We start from the raw sequence: 19,722 nt of genomic DNA, 5'->3' as shown, positions 1-19,722 counted from the left end.
CTTTTCTAGGTGGAAGTTGATGTCTCCTAGCAGGATGTAGTCCTCGGAGGGGAGGGCGTGAGGGGTGACAAATTCAGTGATGTCTTCGCAGAATTGTGCGCGGGGACCTGGTGGTCTATAGATGATGGTGCCTCTGAGTGTGGACTTCGGGTCCGTGTGGATCTGGAAGTGGAGGTGTTCGGCGGTAGCGAGGTTATCGTCGGAGCTGGTAGAGATGCGGATGGTGTTCTTATGGACGATGGCGATGCCTCCTCCTGTTTGTTTGGTGCTGCCATCTTTTCGGATGATCTTGTAGCCCTCCGGAATGGCTATGGCGATGTCGGGTGCTGAAGATGTGTTCATCCAGGTTTCTGTGAGAAAGGCGATGTCCGGCGCTGTGGTGTCAAGTAGGTTCCATAGTTTGATGCGTTACTGTGGACCGAGCGAGTGTTGAGCAGGATGCACTTCAGATGGTTGGGGTCGGATCGCGGTTTGGAATCTGAGGGTGTGGTGGGTTTCTTAGTGCAGTTGTACTTGCAGGAGTATTTACAACAAGGGGTGGTGAGGGACAGAGTCTCTGAATTAAGCAGAAAGCTCTCACCCAGTCAAGAGATCAGGGCTAGATCCAACACCGTTTTTTAGCTCACTGCACCATCCCAGTTTCAGAACCTGGCTGTACGCAAATTAGTCTGTTCCTGTCCCAGTGCATGATGGGAACAGGGCAAACCAAACTACAAAAGCCAATTCTTACACTGGGAAGGAAACAAGCTCCCGGGGACCGGTTTCTGGCATTACAGCCGTCTTCGGCCCGGTTTGCTTGAATCCTGATGGTGCAATGAGCAAGGGTCTTACATCTGAGAATACCCTTCCACGCTTAGGGTGGACAAAAATATTTACAACAAGGGGTGGTGAGGGACAGAGTCTCTGAATTAAGCAGAAAGCTCTCACCCAGTCAAGAGATCAGGGCTAGATCCAACACCGTTTTTTAGCTCACTGCACCATCCCAGTTTCAGAACCTGGCTGTATGCAAATTAGTCTGTTCCTGTCCCAGTGCATGATGGGAACAGGGCAAACCAAACTACAAAAGCCAATTCTTACACTGGGAAGGAAACAAGCTCCCGGGGACCGGTTTCTGGCATTACAGCCGTCTTCGGCCCGGTTTGCTTGAATCCTGATGGTGCAATGAGCAAGGGTCTCACATCTGAGAATACCCATCCACGCTTAGGGTGGACAAAAATATTTACAACAAGGGGTGGTGAGGGACAGAGTCTCTGAATTAAGCAGAAAGCTCTCACCCAGTCAAGAGATCAGGGCTAGATCCAACACCGTTTTTTAGCTCACTGCACCATCCCAGTTTCAGAACCTGGCTGTATGCAAATTAGTCTGTTCCTGTCCCAGTGCATGATGGGAACAGGGCAAACCAAACTACAAAAGCCAATTCTTACACTGGGAAGGAAACAAGCTCCCGGGGACCGGTTTCTGGCATTACAGCCGTCTTCGGCCCGGTTTGCTTGAATCCTGATGGTGCAATGAGCAAGGGTCTCACATCTGAGAATACCCTTCCACGCTTAGGGTGGACAAAATATTTACAACAAGGGGTGGTGAGGGACAGAGTCTCTGAATTAAGCAGAAAGCTCTCACCCAGTCAAGAGATCAGGGCTAGATCCAACACCGTTTTTTAGCTCACTGCACCATCCCAGTTTCAGAACCTGGCTGTATGCAAATTAGTCTGTTCCTGTCCCAGTGCATGATGGGAACAGGGCAAACCAAACTACAAAAGCCAATTCTTACACTGGGAAGGAAACAAGCTCCCGGGGACCGGTTTCTGGCATTACAGCCGTCTTCGGCCCGGTTTGCTTGAATCCTGATGGTGCAATGAGCAAGGGTCTCACATCTGAGAATACCCTTCCACGCTTAGGGTGGACAAAAATATTTACAACAAGGGGTGGTGAGGGACAGAGTCTCTGAATTAAGCAGAAAGCTCTCACCCAGTCAAGAGATCAGGGCTAGATCCAACACCGTTTTTTAGCTCACTGCACCATCCCAGTTTCAGAACCTGGCTGTATGCAAATTAGTCTGTTCCTGTCCCAGTGCATGATGGGAACAGGGCAAACCAAACTACAAAAGCCAATTCTTACACTGGGAAGGAAACAAGCTCCCGGGGACCGGTTTCTGGCATTACAGCCGTCTTCGGCCCGGTTTGCTTGAATCCTGATGGTGCAATGAGCAAGGGTCTCACATCTGAGAATACCCTTCCACGCTTAGGGTGGACAAAAATATTTACAACAAGGGGTGGTGAGGGACAGAGTCTCTGAATTAAGCAGAAAGCTCTCACCCAGTCAAGAGATCAGGGCTAGATCCAACACCGTTTTTTAGCTCACTGCACCATCCCAGTTTCAGAACCTGGCTGTATGCAAATTAGTCTGTTCCTGTCCCAGTGCATGATGGGAACAGGGCAAACCAAACTACAAAAGCCAATTCTTACACTGGGAAGGAAACAAGCTCCCGGGGACCGGTTTCTGGCATTACAGCCGTCTTCGGCCCGGTTTGCTTGAATCCTGATGGTGCAATGAGCAAGGGTCTCACATCTGAGAATACCCTTCCACGCTTAGGGTGGACAAAAATATTTACAACAAGGGGTGGTGAGGGACAGAGTCTCTGAATTAAGCAGAAAGCTCTCACCCAGTCAAGAGATCAGGGCTAGATCCAACACCGTTTTTTAGCTCACTGCACCATCCCAGTTTCAGAACCTGGCTGTATGCAAATTAGTCTGTTCCTGTCCCAGTGCATGATGGGAACAGGGCAAACCAAACTACAAAAGCCAATTCTTACACTGGGAAGGAAACAAGCTCCCGGGGACCGGTTTCTGGCATTACAGCGTCTTCGGCCCGGTTTGCTTGAATCCTGATGGTGCAATGAGCAAGGGACTCACATCTGAGAATACCCTTCCACGCTTAGGGTGGACAAAAATATTTACAACAAGGGGTGGTGAGGGACAGAGTCTCTGAATTAAGCAGAAAGCTCTCACCCAGTCAAGAGATCAGGGCTAGATCCAACACCGTTTTTTAGCTCACTGCACCATCCCAGTTTCAGAACCTGGCTGTATGCAAATTAGTCTGTTCCTGTCCCAGTGCATGATGGGAACAGGGCAAACCAAACTACAAAAGCCAATTCTTACACTGGGAAGGAAACAAGCTCCCGGGGACCGGTTTCTGGCATTACAGCCGTCTTCGGCCCGGTTTGCTTGAATCCTGATGGTGCAATGAGCAAGGGTCTCACATCTGAGAATACCCTTCCACGCTTAGGGTGGACAAAAATATTTACAACAAGGGGTGGTGAGGGACAGAGTCTCTGAATTAAGCAGAAAGCTCTCACCCAGTCAAGAGATCAGGGCTAGATCCAACACCGTTTTTTAGCTCACTGCACCATCCCAGTTTCAGAACCTGGCTGTATGCAAATTAGTCTGTTCCTGTCCCAGTGCATGATGGGAACAGGGCAAACCAAACTACAAAAGCCAATTCTTACACTGGGAAGGAAACAAGCTCCCGGGGACCGGTTTCTGGCATTACAGCCGTCTTCGGCCCGGTTTGCTTGAATCCTGATGGTGCAATGAGCAAGGGTCTCACATCTGAGAATACCCTTCCACGCTTAGGGTGGACAAAAATATTTACAACAAGGGGTGGTGAGGGACAGAGTCTCTGAATTAAGCAGAAAGCTCTCACCCAGTCAAGAGATCAGGGCTAGATCCAACACCGTTTTTTAGCTCACTGCACCATCCCAGTTTCAGAACCTGGCTGTATGCAAATTAGTCTGTTCCTGTCCCAGTGCATGATGGGAACAGGGCAAACCAAACTACAAAAGCCAATTCTTACACTGGGAAGGAAACAAGCTCCCGGGGACCGGTTTCTGGCATTACAGCCGTCTTCGGCCCGGTTTGCTTGAATCCTGATGGTGCAATGAGCAAGGGTCTCACATCTGAGAATACCCTTCCACGCTTAGGGTGGACAAAAATATTTACAACAAGGGGTGGTGAGGGACAGGGTCTCTGAATTAAGCAGAAAGCTCTCACCCAGTCAAGAGATCAGGGCTAGATCCAACACCGTTTTTTAGCTCACTGCACCATCCCAGTTTCAGAACCTGGCTGTATGCAAATTAGTCTGTTCCTGTCCCAGTGCATGATGGGAACAGGGCAAACCAAACTACAAAAGCCAATTCTTACACTGGGAAGGAAACAAGCTCCCGGGGACCGGTTTCTGGCAATACAGCCGTCTTCGGCCCGGTTTGCTTGAATCCTGATGGTGCAATGAGCAAGGGTCTCACATCTGAGAATACCCTTCCACGCTTAGGGTGGACAAACTGCCACTTGCAGGAGTGGCAGGCGAATGGTCCATGGGTGCGTCCAGATTCGGCTTGGTAGCAGTTTGGTGATCGGCCGGGATTAAGGGCTGAGAGGGTAGCTGCATTGTATGTGATGCGGGAGGGGTGGGGTTTGCGGGGGACCAGGGGGTCTGGCGCTGGGCGCGGTCTTGGCGCGGACGGGCGTAGACGGGCTTACCTTTGGCGCACCTTCGGCGCGGCCGCAGCGCGTGGACGCTGCACATAGGACCATCTGACTTAAATGGATAGTGGAGGGGCGGAGCGTGGGAGGGGCAGCTGGGAGGCTGGGAGGAGACACGGGCCACGAGCACAACAAATGGAGGGAGGGAAAGTGAAACTGGGGCACGGACACACAGAAGGGGACAGCTAAAACCCAGTGAATGCAGCGCTATGTAAGTAAAATATGCTGTAAAGTAAAACGAAATTACACAGGGCAGGCAATGCAGCGCTTTTAAAATAAAATAAAATAAAATGTGATATGCCCTAAATAACGATATCACACAGGCAATGAGCGCTAGTCCGGCGTCGAGGCGCTAGAACTGCAGGCGATGTCTGGCAGTGATTAGCAGGAGTGTTTCCAGGTGGTAGGGGAAGTGAGGCAGGGAGCCATCTTCCTATTTTGTTGATGCTCCTATTTTGTTGATGCTCATTCACAGAAAAGTAATTTTTTTTAAATGAAGTTGGTGTTTGTATGAGGCATGATAGTTTTGATTTGTAAGAGTAATTAATGATTAGAGAGTCTATTTAAATATGTTTATTTAAAATGAGTATGTCTGAATGTTTTAAATGAATCAAAAGTTTTTTTTAAAGTCATTAACTGTTTAAATCACGTTGTTTTCATGTGTGGTATATTTTTAGTTAATCAATTAGAAGCTATCCGGGTGTTTCAGTGTAGAAAATGCTTTGGTTTTTTAAATAGATAAGGTTGTGCGCAATGGTTTGGTCTTATCATTTTGCTTAAAGCAAGGTGCATGGGAGAGGAACATGCAGCTCTCGAGAAGTCCATGTGCGTAAAGGATTTTTGCGCTGCGCAAGAGCGGGCTTCAGCATTCTGAAGCTGACGCCCGGCAAGCGTCTGGGTCGCGTCACGTTGCGTCTCCTTTCAAGTGGAGCGCGAGTGGCTCAATTTGGATTGGAAATTGATTCACTTTGACATGTAGAGGCAGCCGTACTCATGCGACGTGCTGCGGGCATTTTGAAAGTTTGGGAAAGTTATATTTTAATAGAAGTTTGTGGCATCCATATTTTGGCCAAAAAAACGACCTGAAGACTGTTTAGGTTTTTAGTCAGTTTTCTGTCAGGGGTTGGATACAAGTGCAGAAGGAAAGGATTTGAGTATTAAATAAAGGAAGTTTTATATAGTACATATGTTTAGTGGTTTTGAAAATAGAGAGTAGTTTTTCATAGTGTTGTATTTATAATAGAGTGGATAAAGTATTTTAGGATGGACCAGATTGAAGTATAAGGTTTTGAGGAGAGATTAAAGGTATATATGGACAAGATGTTTGGAGAAATGGCAGCTTCTTTGGATGAGAAAATTTAGAGTAGTGTTGAAAAAAGTTTAATTGCGAAAGACTCAAAGAAGAGATCTGTGGAAGATTAAAGTATTTGGACTACAGAGAAAGTGGAGGTTGTAGCTAGTGGTCAAGTCAAGGAGGAGTAAACAGAATGCAAAAGAGAACGAATGTGGAGAGAAAGAAGATGGAGAAGGTGTCTGAACGTAAGGTTCAGGCTAATGAGGTTGCTATAAAGGAAAAGAGTGGTGCTATAAAGGTACAAAAGAGATGCCATAGTGTGGTAGCATTGATGTAGCTCAAGTTTCATCTAGATTCAGGAATTGCTTTCTTTTTGTGTTTCAGACAGACTGCATTTTAAAATGGCACCCAGATTTTGGTGCAAGTGAAAACACATGGCAATGAAAACATGAAATGGGACATGGTCAAAATGCTTTCAGTCTGAAATGCTTTCATTTTAGGGGAACGTTCACAAGCTAGCGATGACGGGCCAATTGAGGCTTATGGCATGGCTTATTTTTGAGAGTTTGGCAAGTGTGTGGATTATTAAAGAGGCTTTGTATATTCCTGGGCGACAGGTACAACAAGGGTCTATAGGTCTGCTTGGAGCATATGGTGTGGTTGGTGTATTGAGGGTGTTTGGATCCTTTATCAGCACCTATAGTGGAGATCATGAATTATTTATCAAGTTTGTATATAACAATTTTGGCTTACAATACAGTGAATTTGAGTAGGTCTGCTATTTCAGCCGGGCATGTTTTAGTTGAAGGTGTGCCAGTAGGTCAACATGCTTTGGTTAAAAGGTTGGTTAAGAGTGTGTGTTTGGAGTATGCTGTTCTTTGGGATGTTTCAGTTGTTTTGAAGGAGTTGGATGTTTGGGGTCCAAATTCTGGTTTGAGTCTTTAGTTCTTGTCTTGGAAATTAGCAGTACTCTTGTGTTTGGTCTCTTTTAGGAGAGTTTTGGATACTATAGCTTTGGAATGGACTTCTAGGAGTTACCAACCTGAAGGGGTGTGTTTTGGATTGCGGAAAAGGCCAAAGAACAATGTCTAGGTCGATTTTTTATCACAATATGGAGGGTCATAGTAAAGTGTGAGTGGTACGTTGTTTGAGAGAGTATGAGAAGAGAACGGTTGGTTTGAGGGAGTGTGGTTGTTCGCAATTGAGGATTTCTTTCAGGAAACCGTATGGGGCGTTTTTTTGCTCCCACCTTAGCAAGATGGGTTAAGGAAGTGATGAGTAAGGCCGGTGTGGATGTGTGTGTTTTTGAGGCACAGTTTGTATGGGGTGCTATGGCTAGTAAAGCATTTATGAGAGGTTCCAGATGGAGTGGAATTATAAAGGCAGTTGAATGGTCAAATGATTTAACTTTAAAAAAATTATATTTTAAACTTGTGGAAAATGGGCTACAGATGGGGGCTCGAGATGAGCAGGCGGCACTCCTACTAGCGGATATGGACAAGGCCTTTGACTCTGTGAGTTGGGCATACTTGTTCACACTCTTGCCCCGCCTTAACCTCGGTCCTGTGTTCCTATCTTACCTGAAACTACTGTACACCAATGTCACGGCCTCGGTTCGGGTGGCCGGGGCCACGTCCGGGCGCTTTCGGATTGGTCGGGGTACCCGACAGGGTTGTCCATTGTCCCCGTACCTGTTTGCCCTGGCGTTGGAGCCCCTGGCATCTCGGGTGCGTGCTGATGCCCAGATATGCGGGTTTGTGTGGAGTGGTGAATTGGTAGATAGAATCGCGTTATATGCGGATGATATCCTCTTTTTCCTCACTGACCTGCAACACTCGGGTCCCCAGGTTCTGGAGGTCATGCGCATATTTGGCGAGATCTCCGGCCTTCGGCTCAACCTTCACAAATTGACTTTATGGGTGCTGGGTTGCGGGGTCGTGGTGGCCCCCTGGGCTGCGGGACTGCGCGTTGCAACGGATGGGCTGAAATACCTTGGCGTCTTTCTCTCTGAGTCGCGCGCCGTGGCCTGGGACCGTGGCGCACTGCCGGTGTGGGAACGGGTCCAGGCCGATGTCAAGACTTGGTCCAGAATGCCCCTCACTATCTTTGGAAGATCTGCCATTTTCAAAATGGTGGCGCTTCCACGCCTGTTGTACCAGCTACAGAACTTCCCTTACCCTATCGGCCCGCAGTGGTTTCGCCAGGTTAACTCGACGCTGGGTCGCTTTCTGTGGGCTTGCGGAGCGGCCAGAGTGGCGTTGAAAACATGCTTCCTGTCTACCTATTGCGGGGGCCTGGCCACCTCTGATCTCCTATCTTACTACCAGGCTTCCCAACTGCTTGTTCTTAATGAGTGGTGGTACAGCGACAGGGGGGACCCGGTGTATGCATTGGAGCGGTCGCTTATGGGCGATAACACATTACACACCATTCTGTACTCAGCCCGTCTGCGTCGTGCACTACCGTCGGTCACCAGAGTGGTCTTTCCAGTGTGGAGACAGGCCCTACGCCGCATAGGCTGGTGGGGCAAATTGACGGCTGAGACGCCGCTCTGGCATAATGGCCTGCTCCCAGAGCTTTCGGCCCTGGCCGGCTTTGAGGGATGGGAGGCGATAGGCATCTCGCTACTGGGCCAGGTCATGTCCGGCACTACCCTCAAATCATTCGAGGAACTTCGCACGGAGTTCCAAATGCCTCAGTCCCAGTTCTTCCGTTATCTGCAGCTGCGACACGCCCTCACCCCGAGCATTGCCAACCTGGACTCCCTACCAGAGTTTAGCCCGGTCGAGGCGAAGGTCTTTATGGGAGACCTGGGGGATAGGAAGGTATCCCGGATATACTAGACGCTGGTTATCCATTGCTCCTCTACCCTGCACTCTCTTCCGGCGGCTTGGGAGGTGGACGTAGGCCCTCTAGATGAGGACGATTGGAGGGAGGCGTTAGAATCCCCGCGTGGGACCGCCATTGCTGTACGGCTCCGGCTCATCCAATTTAAGTACCTACACCGGGCCAACTACACCCGTGAACGATTGTGGAGGGCTGGGTTGATTGAATCCCCGGAATGCCTGCGCTTTGGGGCGGTGCCTGGATCCCTGTTACATACTGTGTGGTCGTGTGGTAGGTTGTCTGGCTTTTGGAGAGGCGTGTGGAGCTGTCTATCTGAGGTCCTGGGCTGGGACCTTCCCCGCACCCATCGGCTGGGGTTGCTGCATGTTATGGAGGGCATTGGTGGGAACATCTATAAACGTCATCTGCTGCTTTTGGGGCTTGTTGTTGCCAAGCGGGACCTAGCCCGGGCGTGGAAGGGTGTAAGGGCCCCTCCCCTGTCTGCGTGGAAAGCTGGATTGGACTATTACATGGGCCTTGAAAAGCCGATCTTTGAGGCGAGGGGCTGCCCACGCAAACACTACAAAATTTGGAAGCGGTGGGCCGACTACCGGGTCTGTCACTGGATCCCCCAGCGGAGCGAGAAGAGGACATTTGATTGTACGGACATTGTTGGCCCGATTCTGCGACACTCCTGTCGCGGTACACCTACACCCTTTATCTGCTGCTATATGTACACGTGCGTGGGGGGGAGTTTCTGGGAGTTGGGGGGGACGGGGGTTGCGGGGTAGGGTGGGTTGGGGGGTTTATACATATTGAGCCTATTTTCGGTGCCTGCTTGAACATTTGCTACTCATTTGATATACTGTGCCTGTACTTTTGGTGGTGATCTCCGATCTGTGGGGTGCCACAATTTTATTGCCTACTTGCTCAATAAAAATTGGTTGTGAATAAAAAAATGGGCTACAGAGAGTTTTAGAGGAACGTTGAGCATGCATAATATTGAGCACTGGGACTTGCCATAAAATGCAGATTTTCCACAGTTATAATGGGAAGAAAATCATTGTTTTATTAAAGGCAAGGAGGCTAATATTATCCCTCCGCTTTTAACCCAACCCATTTGACTTATTATTTTTTTCTGTTTCTTATTCTTATGTTTAGGTCAAAGTTAAGAAGATGGATATCAAGGACGTTTTCGTGGAGGTTGCCGTCAATGGAGTTTATTTTTTGGTTCATCTAATAGGACGTTGTTTTTTTCGCAGCAGTTAAAAGAGGAAGATGGCTGACTGTTCTTGTGTTATATGCATGTTCAGTGTTCTAGGTTTCTATTGTGTTCTAATTCTAAGTTTGATGTTGCTGCTGTGTTTGAGGAGCAATAAAGGATTATGCCTAATATTAGCCTCCGTGCCTTTATTAAAATCATGATTTTCTTCCCATTAAAACTGTGGAAAATCTACATTTTACAAGGCACAATAAATATCACACCAATTACGGGGCCACTCGTAATGAGAGCTATAGAGTGAAAAGTGTTTTTGTACTGACTCACCAGAAAGTGTAAAAGGCACAGAAATATATCATTAAAACCTTCAAATCACGATAACAAAGACCTTTAATAATAGCCACCTGGCCCAAACATTGTACTGAGAGCACACAATAAGCCAAACATTTTGAAACCGAGACAATACCATAGCTGCTTTTAGAATGAAAAAGATGCTGTTAAAATAAGAACACAGCCAAAATGGCATCTAAACTGTTCAGGTACATATAGGACTTCAACCTGGCAGTGAGCTTCTGCAAATAAACAACTCTAAAGTTGCAAGTCTTAAAACACCAAAAATCATGATGGTTCTCTCAAAGTATTCCACAGTTTCTTTTGCATAAAACAATGAGCATTGACAGACGCTGATCGCTTACCTTAAACAGGTAAAACTTGTGACTGTCGTGTTGACCAAGCTTCTCCTGCAACCTGAGAATCAAATGCTTCACTTGTTGTGTGCGGGAAGCAGTGACGAGCGGCTCAGCTTTACGGATATCTTCCACCAATGTTTCCACATCTGTGCTGTTGAACAAAAGTGTACAAATACGCAAAATAGTTATAAACTTTGATAGTCCATGACGAAAGAGAGTTGTGAAGACTTCAAATTATCTTTCTGCGAAAAATCATGAGATTGTGCTAACAATGCAAGATTGTGTGGTGTCTACAGGCTAAAGCTTTTACAAATGTTAGGGTCTTTTTTAACTGGTGTTAGTAAGTTTTAGATAAGAAATATGCGAACCAAAAACAGATTATGGTCAATCAGCATTTGACAAATCTAACAATTGTGCTAGTTTCTGTAATACAAATACCACATGCATACATAGGTGGCAACCAATGTTACGAGCTAATGTCCCCTAGCAAATGGACATCCAATTTAAACTTGGCAGGAGTCTTCTGCCAAGTAGCAAACACTACAGATTTTATGTTGGCCAAGCAAAGGAGGCAGTAATAGGGGAGTGAGAAGGTTTTGGTGAAGGCTAATTGAAATTGGGGACAAAGGGACATGGAAAGAGCAGAGGAGTAACCCTGCTGAGGGTCCGTAAGGCCACGGGAGCAGGGTCCCCCACTCCTTCCTTGTGGTAGAGGAAAAGGAGTGCAGAAATGGGCAACAAAGGAGTGAAGCCTGTGAAGGGGGCATTCAAAGCGAGAAGGAACCAAGTGGGGCTTGAAGTAGGGCCAATCAAGGACCAATGCACCATTCAAGCAGCCTAATCAAGAAAAGGCAGTAGTAGTTAATGGGCAGATGCCTCCTACACAGCTAGGTAAGACTGGGCCAGTGGCTGAGCTGAAAACGAAGGACACCAGCTAAGCAGCTAGCAATTTGGGGATTAGGATCAAGCCAAAAGCAAGGGAAAGACTCTCGCTGCGATTACAAGTTATGTTACGAAGAAGAGGGGGGTGGGTGGCCAGACCAAAAGCAAACAGAAGGGGAAGAAGACCTCCGGAGTATCCTGGGGCTGGCGATGGGGGCAGCAGGCTGCAGAGGAAAAGAATGGTTAGTAAAACAGCTGCTACAGGATGCAGAGCCAGGCTCAAGACAATGTCCAGGAGACTGAGTGTGATGCACACAGAGCAGGGAATGAGAGCAGAGGGGACAAAACCTGGGACAAATGCAAACCAGTACGAAAGTAAAGGAACCCAGGCCACCGCTTGTGACAAAGACAGTGGCACTGAGTCAGGGCGGTATGCTGGAGCGCGGAAGATGCAGAAGAGGAGGATGGTGATTATAATAGCGATTGAGGGCTATGATAGATGTGAATGATGGCGGCAGGTGCAGGATCACGTGCCTCAGGAGCGGGTCAGCACACAAGGGGGAGTAACCCTGCGGCAGCATGGGCAAGCAACTAGGCAGGGCAAAGCAGCTGCAGGCGACATCAACTATTATTCTGTGTCGGATGGGGCTGGGCAAGGAGCTAGCATTACAAGCACAAATACCTTTTCGCCTATTACTGGGTTTTACACTTGAGTTTCGATTTTGAAGGACAATATCACTATAACAGGAGTCTCCCAATGGGCTGCTCAGTAACTTGTTCATACTCTAAAATATTAAGTATTTACATCAAAAGGACAGTGCACAAAACCCTCCAGGAAGAAGACAAGCTATTCTACCTGGATGACTTCTTAGTTGTATGCAAAAGAACATAAGCACCCTATCACTCCGTTAAAAGAACGCCAATTTTCCAACAAGAAAATGGACAAAGGTTGCAAGCGGCCAGAAAATGCAGTCAACCTTTATCCGTGGGCCTTGGGATGCAGAATGGCAGGGACAGTGCAAGGAAATTCACTGTGGCACATTCACTGTGTGTACTGGAGTTGTTCTCCAGTACAGTGGGGGCAGCCATAAGATGATAGCCAAGGTAGCAAGTGGAGCCTAGAATTCGGCAAGTAGTCACACCGTTGAGAACCTCAAAGATGAATCCGGCAAATAGTTATGATTATAACTATGATGATGAAGGATGATGATCATAAAAATCTCTTCCCAGGCTTAATTCCACCTGAGAGTGAACAAAAGTTTTTAAATGAACTCGGGCCACAAGATCCCAGAAAGTTCTCTGCACTTTATTGTCAGCCAAAGGGACAGAAGTGACCCAAGTACAGTGATTATTACTTTTCTAAAGCACTAATGATGTAATTCTCAGATAGGCAACACTTACTGGTCAACAAAATACCACATTACTTTTGCTTCACGTGTTTTTCTTAATTTAAAAAAATCTAAACTTTGCTCTAACGCAGGCCTTCACCAACTTTCATTAATTCGAACCAAGTTTTATTCAAAAGTATTGTGACCTTGCAAACTCCATTTTATTCATTACAAAGTGGTTAAGGCTTTAGTAATTCATTGATATATGCTCACCAAGTACCACATACTGCTCTACTGAGTTCCCGAACAGCATATATGAGACACCCAACTCTAGAACGGGACTCAATGAGCATTTTCACTTGAGTGATGCTTTATATTGCCTGGCTGCACTCACAGCAGGTCATATCCTAAGTCTTATTTATACCAAAATGGCAAACAGGAGTTCAAAATAAATCTAATAGTATATGGAAATCTCTTCAGTTTGTTTTCTTTTCCAGTGAAAACATTGAGCCAAACCAATTACAAAAATGTAATTCTGGGCAAAACAATAAATACATTTCCTGTTGCTGAACCCAGAAAACAAATGGCTTTGAAATGTAACTGTGAGAAAATGGGTTTTGGTTGAGTGGGATACAAACCCTGCTCAGGCAACAACCACAATCCCCATCAGGGTGAACCACAAAAGTCATTAAATCATCCTGTGCTTTACCCTCTGGTAGCTTGGAACAAAAGCAATCAGTTTTTAACTCGGAGCCAACGTGTACATTATTTATGCACCACACAAGCAGTAATAAAGCAGAAACACAACAAAAGGAAAATCCCATACTAATTTAGAAAAATAGAGACCATTAATAAATTATTTGACAACAAAATGACAACAAAAAAACAATCAGTAAAACCGAAGTTATGAATTTTTAAAGTTTGAAGTGAAAACTATCAACTAAAAGATCAAAGTGGCAACCCCTGACATCTTTCTGACTGAGACAGGTCAAAATCGAAAAATATTAAAAATATGGCCAACACGCGATGGAGCGTGGGTTGGATTCCAGAAGTAGCTTGAGCTCAGTTGGTGCTCATCATTTCATCATTTTGCTTTTGTCGCTCTATAAAGGGAAGGGTATGCCCAGACATGGGTCCTGTGCTCACTGCACCACTGGATTCGAGCTAGCCCAGCTGATGAGGGGTGGGTTGTACATGACTGGGTTTAACCTGGAATGGCATGGGGAGCAAAAAACGATGGATTTAGGCCCAAATCTCTTTACTGGGGTGAATGTTTGACATTGTTCAACATTCTGTCCAATTGTTCTTTTTGCATGCTTTAGGGAGTGAGCACAAGCACTTTAGCAATAGTTAGTAGTGGTAAATTGTACAGAGTTCTAAGGTCAACACAAACAAATGTCAGGAAAAGGAGAAGGGCAAAGGCAAAATGTTTGGGTAATGACCCCCATAAGGCAGACATGTCCAGTAGCATAAATCTATTTATCCAGCTCATCGGAAGCCCAATTTGAACTTTTAAATAGAACCATCAAATAGGTAGTAATTTGAATACTAGGCATTTTGGGAAGAGAAGCTTTGCTTGCACACCTTTGAATGATTTAATACACATCTCACAATCAAGAAACGGTCTGAGACTGGGAATGAATGGGAATGAATGGGACAAGGCCACAGAGGCACAGCCATCAAAAACTAAAAACATGCAACCAATCTAACCAAGTGATTATGGCAAGAAAAAAATGTATTTTGGAAACAACTGAGTGCTACTGACTTGTGTCAATATTAATAAAGGTCTCAAAGACCTGTATGTTTGACACCTCCCTGGCAGCTGAGGATGTGGGTTGGGTGGAGGGGGATGCATATTACTAACATTGAGGCACTATAAATGTACTCTTAAGTGTAAACGTAGCATAGAGCAATGCTATATAAGTGAAGTGATCCAGTCGTGGGGGTACTCTGATGTATAGTCATCCCCAGGAGCTGAAACCTATAGGGAGTTCCATCCAAACACACCTTGCTGCAGGATGTAAATGTGAGGTGACCAAAGAGGTCATGTAGTCTTTCTGTAAAGGCTCCATCCTAACACTTTGTGCCCCAGTCCATTCACCTGCTCTCCCTCTGCAGTTCTTCTATGCCCTGCACTCCATAAACTATGTGTTTTTAAAAATGTTCTTACTAGCTTTTTCCCTTTGCTTTTTATCCTCCTCACAATATTGCACTTTCCTTACGCCAACCCATACCTTCATCTCCTTTCTCCTTTCCCTTTCACCAAGGTTTTTCTTTCTTATCCCTGACCTCTGAACCCATGTCCTGTTCCAGGACTAAAATCTCATTAGGAACTTCTCAAACTAAGCCTCTCCAATCTTCCCTAAGCCCCAGCCCTGACATTGAAGTGGGATTTGCATTTCTTGCAACCCCTCATACCATCCTGAATCTTTTCTGATGACCCTCACTTTCACTCTTGCAAAGCAGGAGCTTCTGTCTTCCTCTCTCTATCGTTTTCAACAGATTCAGGTCCACCTCAGTGCCAGATCTGAGTTCTATGACCATCTTTTTACAGACACATCCAGTAAACTCCTGACACAGTCACTCTCCTTTCTGTCTGTTGGTTGTGGCACATGTTTGGCTCTGTCCTCCATGGCCCATCCATGCATTCCAATTTGGAATTAGCCAGTTCCCTCTGCTGTCTACCTGCACTTGATGCACCCCTCTCTTCACCAACTGTTTCCTCTCCTGACCTTTCCCAGCACCAGGACTGCGACCCTCTGAAATTTCTACACATTTACATAAAAACATTTTAAATAGATCGATTTATTTAGCAATACGATCATATCTCTAAATAAATCGATGTAGTTAAGTCTGGGCTGTCTGTTTCAGGTTGCCTGCCACGTCTCGCCATGAAGCAGGAGACGAAAGCCAGGCAGTAAATCAACTTTCTGAACTGTAATGCACAACGCAGGGCTTTCTGTTTAAAAGCCCTTCATGGTCATTGTGGTCTATGGTTGTATGCACTCTGTAGGCCAGTGACGCAATCAGCGTCATGATTTCAGGCATCAGAGAATTCATCTCTGCGTGACTTATTCAAAGGCATATATCCCACCCTTTTGTCATACGTGAGAGTTGGCGCAAGTACGTCTGATCTGGTGCCTTATTCTCGGTAATAGTAAGTGTTTGCATGCTAATGTTGTGTTATGTATATTGTGCCGAGACCCCTCATCATGCAAACCTCCCACACTGTGACACCCGGGCCCTCCCTGAAGATTGGTACCTCCATTAGAAGTGGAGCTGCTGTATTTGTTTCCTGTAAAACGGATCCAAATAACGAGCAGGTTTCTTGTTACCATGCAAAGTTACTCCAAATATCCGAGTCAAACAAAGCAAATAATATGTGCTTACAGTGGCCAGTTCTCTGATGTATGACACTAAAACTGGCTGTGACTTCATGCCCCTTAGTTAACAATGATGCCAAAAACAGCCTTGCAAGCAATGAATGTTAAAAACGCTGAGGGAACGCATTTTAGCGATTTTGCCCGGAGTTGAGCACTTACAGGCAAGAGCTAATTGAAGTCTTGGGTCTGATTAACGTGGGTAAACTCCCCTGGTTTAAGCATGTCCGAGAAGAACTTGAGAAACTCTGCCTTACCGCAATGTGGACTTATCCGGAGTATTCTTGCGCTGGAATCTCTCGGAAACAGCTGGATCAGTTGTTCTGGGATAACAAAAGGACTCTCCTAGTGTCGAGCGCCCAATCTGGAACTCTTACAGCCACGTTTTTACTGACTAAAGACTCCTATCGTGTCGAGCAGGTCTTGGATGATGTTAGCCCAACGGTCTTGAGGAAGCTCTTTTTACAATGGCGGCACGGCTCCCTTCCCATTAGATCATTTACGACTAAGTGGTGCCCAGCATCTCTCAAGAACTGTCCGGGTTGCACCGCAGACCTTGAAAGTGAGGTGCACTTGTTTTCTTTTGCCCTGCCTATTCGAATGCAAGACGGAGGTGGATAGTTCCGTTATGCAAAAATTTGGGGATAATCCACTGTTCGCATGCCTACAGAATCTTGAAGTCGGATCCTTGATCTGTTGTGGTCTTCGCCGTTTCCAAGTTCCTGGCAGCAATGTGGAACATTAGAAGGCCGCCTGCGGCTATTTTATAAGTTGGGACTAAGGGGGCACACCTACCTAACAAACCCGGGGCTGGCCCTTAATTACACCTCGGGTTGTGGGACCAATTGCTATGTACGAAATCTTGATAGTGTTAAGGATTGGATTTATCTATTTTTATTCTTTTACTGTATTGTATTGTGATACTGTTGATCTTTTATGACAAACGTATGTCGAAATAAAGAAACAAAGGATTTAGTACCTCTCTTATTTCACATGCGTTACTTAATCTTGCATTCCCCAAGAGTAAGATATGTTGTAATGTTATTGTTTATCTGCATGTTGTTATGTGTATTCTTTGAGGCTTCAGCCATGACAGGTGTTTATGATTTGATTAAGCACGGTGGCACTAAGCCTGAAGCCAAACAAAGTGCATGTCAGTGGGTTGGCCTCTTTGCAGAGCACACAGAACAATGTTTATGTATTCCATTTGCAACTGAAATTCTGCGGATATGTGTGTGAAGGGGATACACAGATGTCAAAATATAGTAGGAGAAATTAAAGTGCTTACATTTGAGGGAGGGCAGTGCAAGTTTGGGGGCAGTGAAGTGACAGAGATGTGAGGAAGTGCATTCGGGGAAGAGGTAAAAGAGGGTGCAGAAGAGAGAGAGAGGTGGTTGAAGATGTGCAGATGGACTAGATATGCATAGAACAAGAGGATACATATTTAAAATAAAGCACACATAACTGTAGGCCAAAACTCCTTCTATAGGCCTCAATGCTATTTAGTTCACAGACTCACAGTTTCAGAACTGAAACATTTCCCGTGTTAATTATTTATTTATGACAAATCATTGCTGTTGTGTGATTTATCTTAAACACTAACACCCATTGACAACGCCAATCATACTGACAGGCTTTAGGTGTATGTCAGTTGTTGTGTCATTTATCTGGATACAATTACATCTCAGAGCAAAAGAAAAATACCAGTGATGTGGCATACTATGAGATTCAGAGAAATGTATTTGACATGTTCCTTTACAGAGAGCCCCCACTTTTATCATCCCACTTAAAGACTTGTCTACACATATTTCTATATGACTGGTTGCAGCCAGCAGCTATGGATACTTCACAAAGCCTGGTTGAAACCTATTTTTCTAAAGTTAATGCTGTATGCAGGGCAAGACACTGGGCGAGCATCCATTTTAAAGGGCTAAAGTGGTCATGCTGTGCAATTTATACATTTATTTTATGTTCTTGTAGAGCGCCTGATTCGACCCCCGAAGGGGTATCTCTGCGCTTTTGCCAGTAGGAGGAATACAAATTGTACTTGTCCATGGTCAGAAAAGTGGCTGATTGAATTAAATAGGTGGTATTTAAATGTTTATAAAAATATGGGTTTTAAGGGATTTCCGGAAGGTTAGGTGGTTGGTAATTTGTTTCAGTGGCTGGGGCAATAAGTTCCAGAGGACAGGCCCAGTGTGGGCAAGGGCACAACCTCCCTGTCTTGATTTTTTTATTCTGGGTACCTGTAATAGCTGGAGGTTACTGGAGCGTAGGGAACGCCCAGGAACATAAGGTGAGAAGGCTTTTGTGAGGTACTTGGGCCCCGTACCTGTCAGACATTTGTGAATGGTACATAGGATTTTAAACTTAATGCGTTGCCGCACTGGGAGCCAGTGGAGTTTAGCCAATAGAGGCCGGGAGGGAGTCCTAGGTGGAGCGTTGAGGACTAATCTTGCCGCAGTGTTTTGGACTATTTGTAGTTTGTTAAGCTGTTCTTCATTGGTTGATAGGAGAAGACCATTACAATAGTCCAATCTGCTAATGACTAATGCCTGGACCAAGGTCTTCCTATGTCTGTCAGGTAAGTATGGAAAAACCCTTCTCAGCAGTCCAATGGCCCTGAAACAATTGCTGGCAACTTGGTTTACATTATCTTTTAATGTTAGTGCTTGATCTAATAGCACTCCCAAGTTTGTAACGGTCTGTTTGGGACTGGGAACAGGTCCCAGGTCCAAGGGCCACCATTCGGGGGACCATAGTGTCACTGCCTCCCCGAACAGCATTACTTCGTTTTACCTACATTACACTGTAGGCAGTTCTTGGCCATCCACTCTGACACTGCCCTCATTCCATCTACAAAAGATTTCTTTAGTGCAGGTGTAAAGGTTTTAAAAGGGAACAGAAGTTGGGTGTCGTCAGCATATGACACCGGGGTGAAGCCAAAGGATCTCACTAAGTCAGCCAGGGGGGCCACATACACATTGAATAATTTGGGGCTTAGGCATGAGCCCTGTGGCACTCCCTTGGTGAGCTCCCTAGAGATGGACTTATGGGAGCCCAACCTGACTTCTTGAGAGCGGCCTGAGAGAAAACTATCCATCCAGGACAGAGCCACACCCCCTAGTCCCACATCCCTCAGACGACCGAGAAGCACTTCATGTGACACCGTATTAAAGGCAGCGGATAAATCCAACAGCACCAGAATCATCGACCCACTCCATCCAGCGTCATCCTGATGTTGTTTGTCACTGCTAGGAGGGCTGATTCGGTGCTGTGGTTGGGCCTGAACCCAGATTGCGAGTAGTCTAGGCCCTCCGTTGCCTCGATATGTTTGGATAAATGGGTGTTCACGTGCTTCTCGGTCATCTTACTGATGTGCGGCAAGAGGGAGATGGGCCGGAGGTTCGAGAGGTCTGTCCATGGGGATGCCGCTTTTTTCCTTATTGGGTTCACCACCGCTTTCTTCCATTCCATTGGGACTTGTCCTTCTGTCATTACAGTAACTGTTGAACATATTAATTCAGGAAGATATGGGGCAGTTTTTAATGTGTTTAATATTTCAAG

The 19,722-nt window shown here is 45.9% G+C and overlaps 1 protein-coding gene across 1 annotated transcript in view; it reads right to left on the bottom strand.

Annotated features, from left to right (window-relative positions):
• DAW1 (dynein assembly factor with WD repeats 1) overlaps positions 1-19,722 on the bottom strand; it is a 242,789-nt gene that overhangs the window by 168,898 nt on the left and 54,169 nt on the right. Inside the window, exon 3 of the mRNA XM_086944817.1 lies at positions 10,572-10,716. Within this exon, the coding sequence (XP_086800943.1) occupies positions 10,572-10,716 (145 nt within the window). The remainder of the gene's footprint in view (positions 1-10,571; positions 10,717-19,722) is intronic.

The sequence above is a fragment of the Lissotriton vulgaris genome, chromosome 11 (genome assembly GCF_964263255.1).
Source record: "Lissotriton vulgaris chromosome 11, aLisVul1.2, whole genome shotgun sequence".
Classification (NCBI taxonomy): Eukaryota; Metazoa; Chordata; class Amphibia; order Caudata; family Salamandridae; genus Lissotriton; species Lissotriton vulgaris.
Note: the sequence above shows the minus strand (reverse complement) of the source record. Positions and strands in the feature narration are given on the sequence as shown.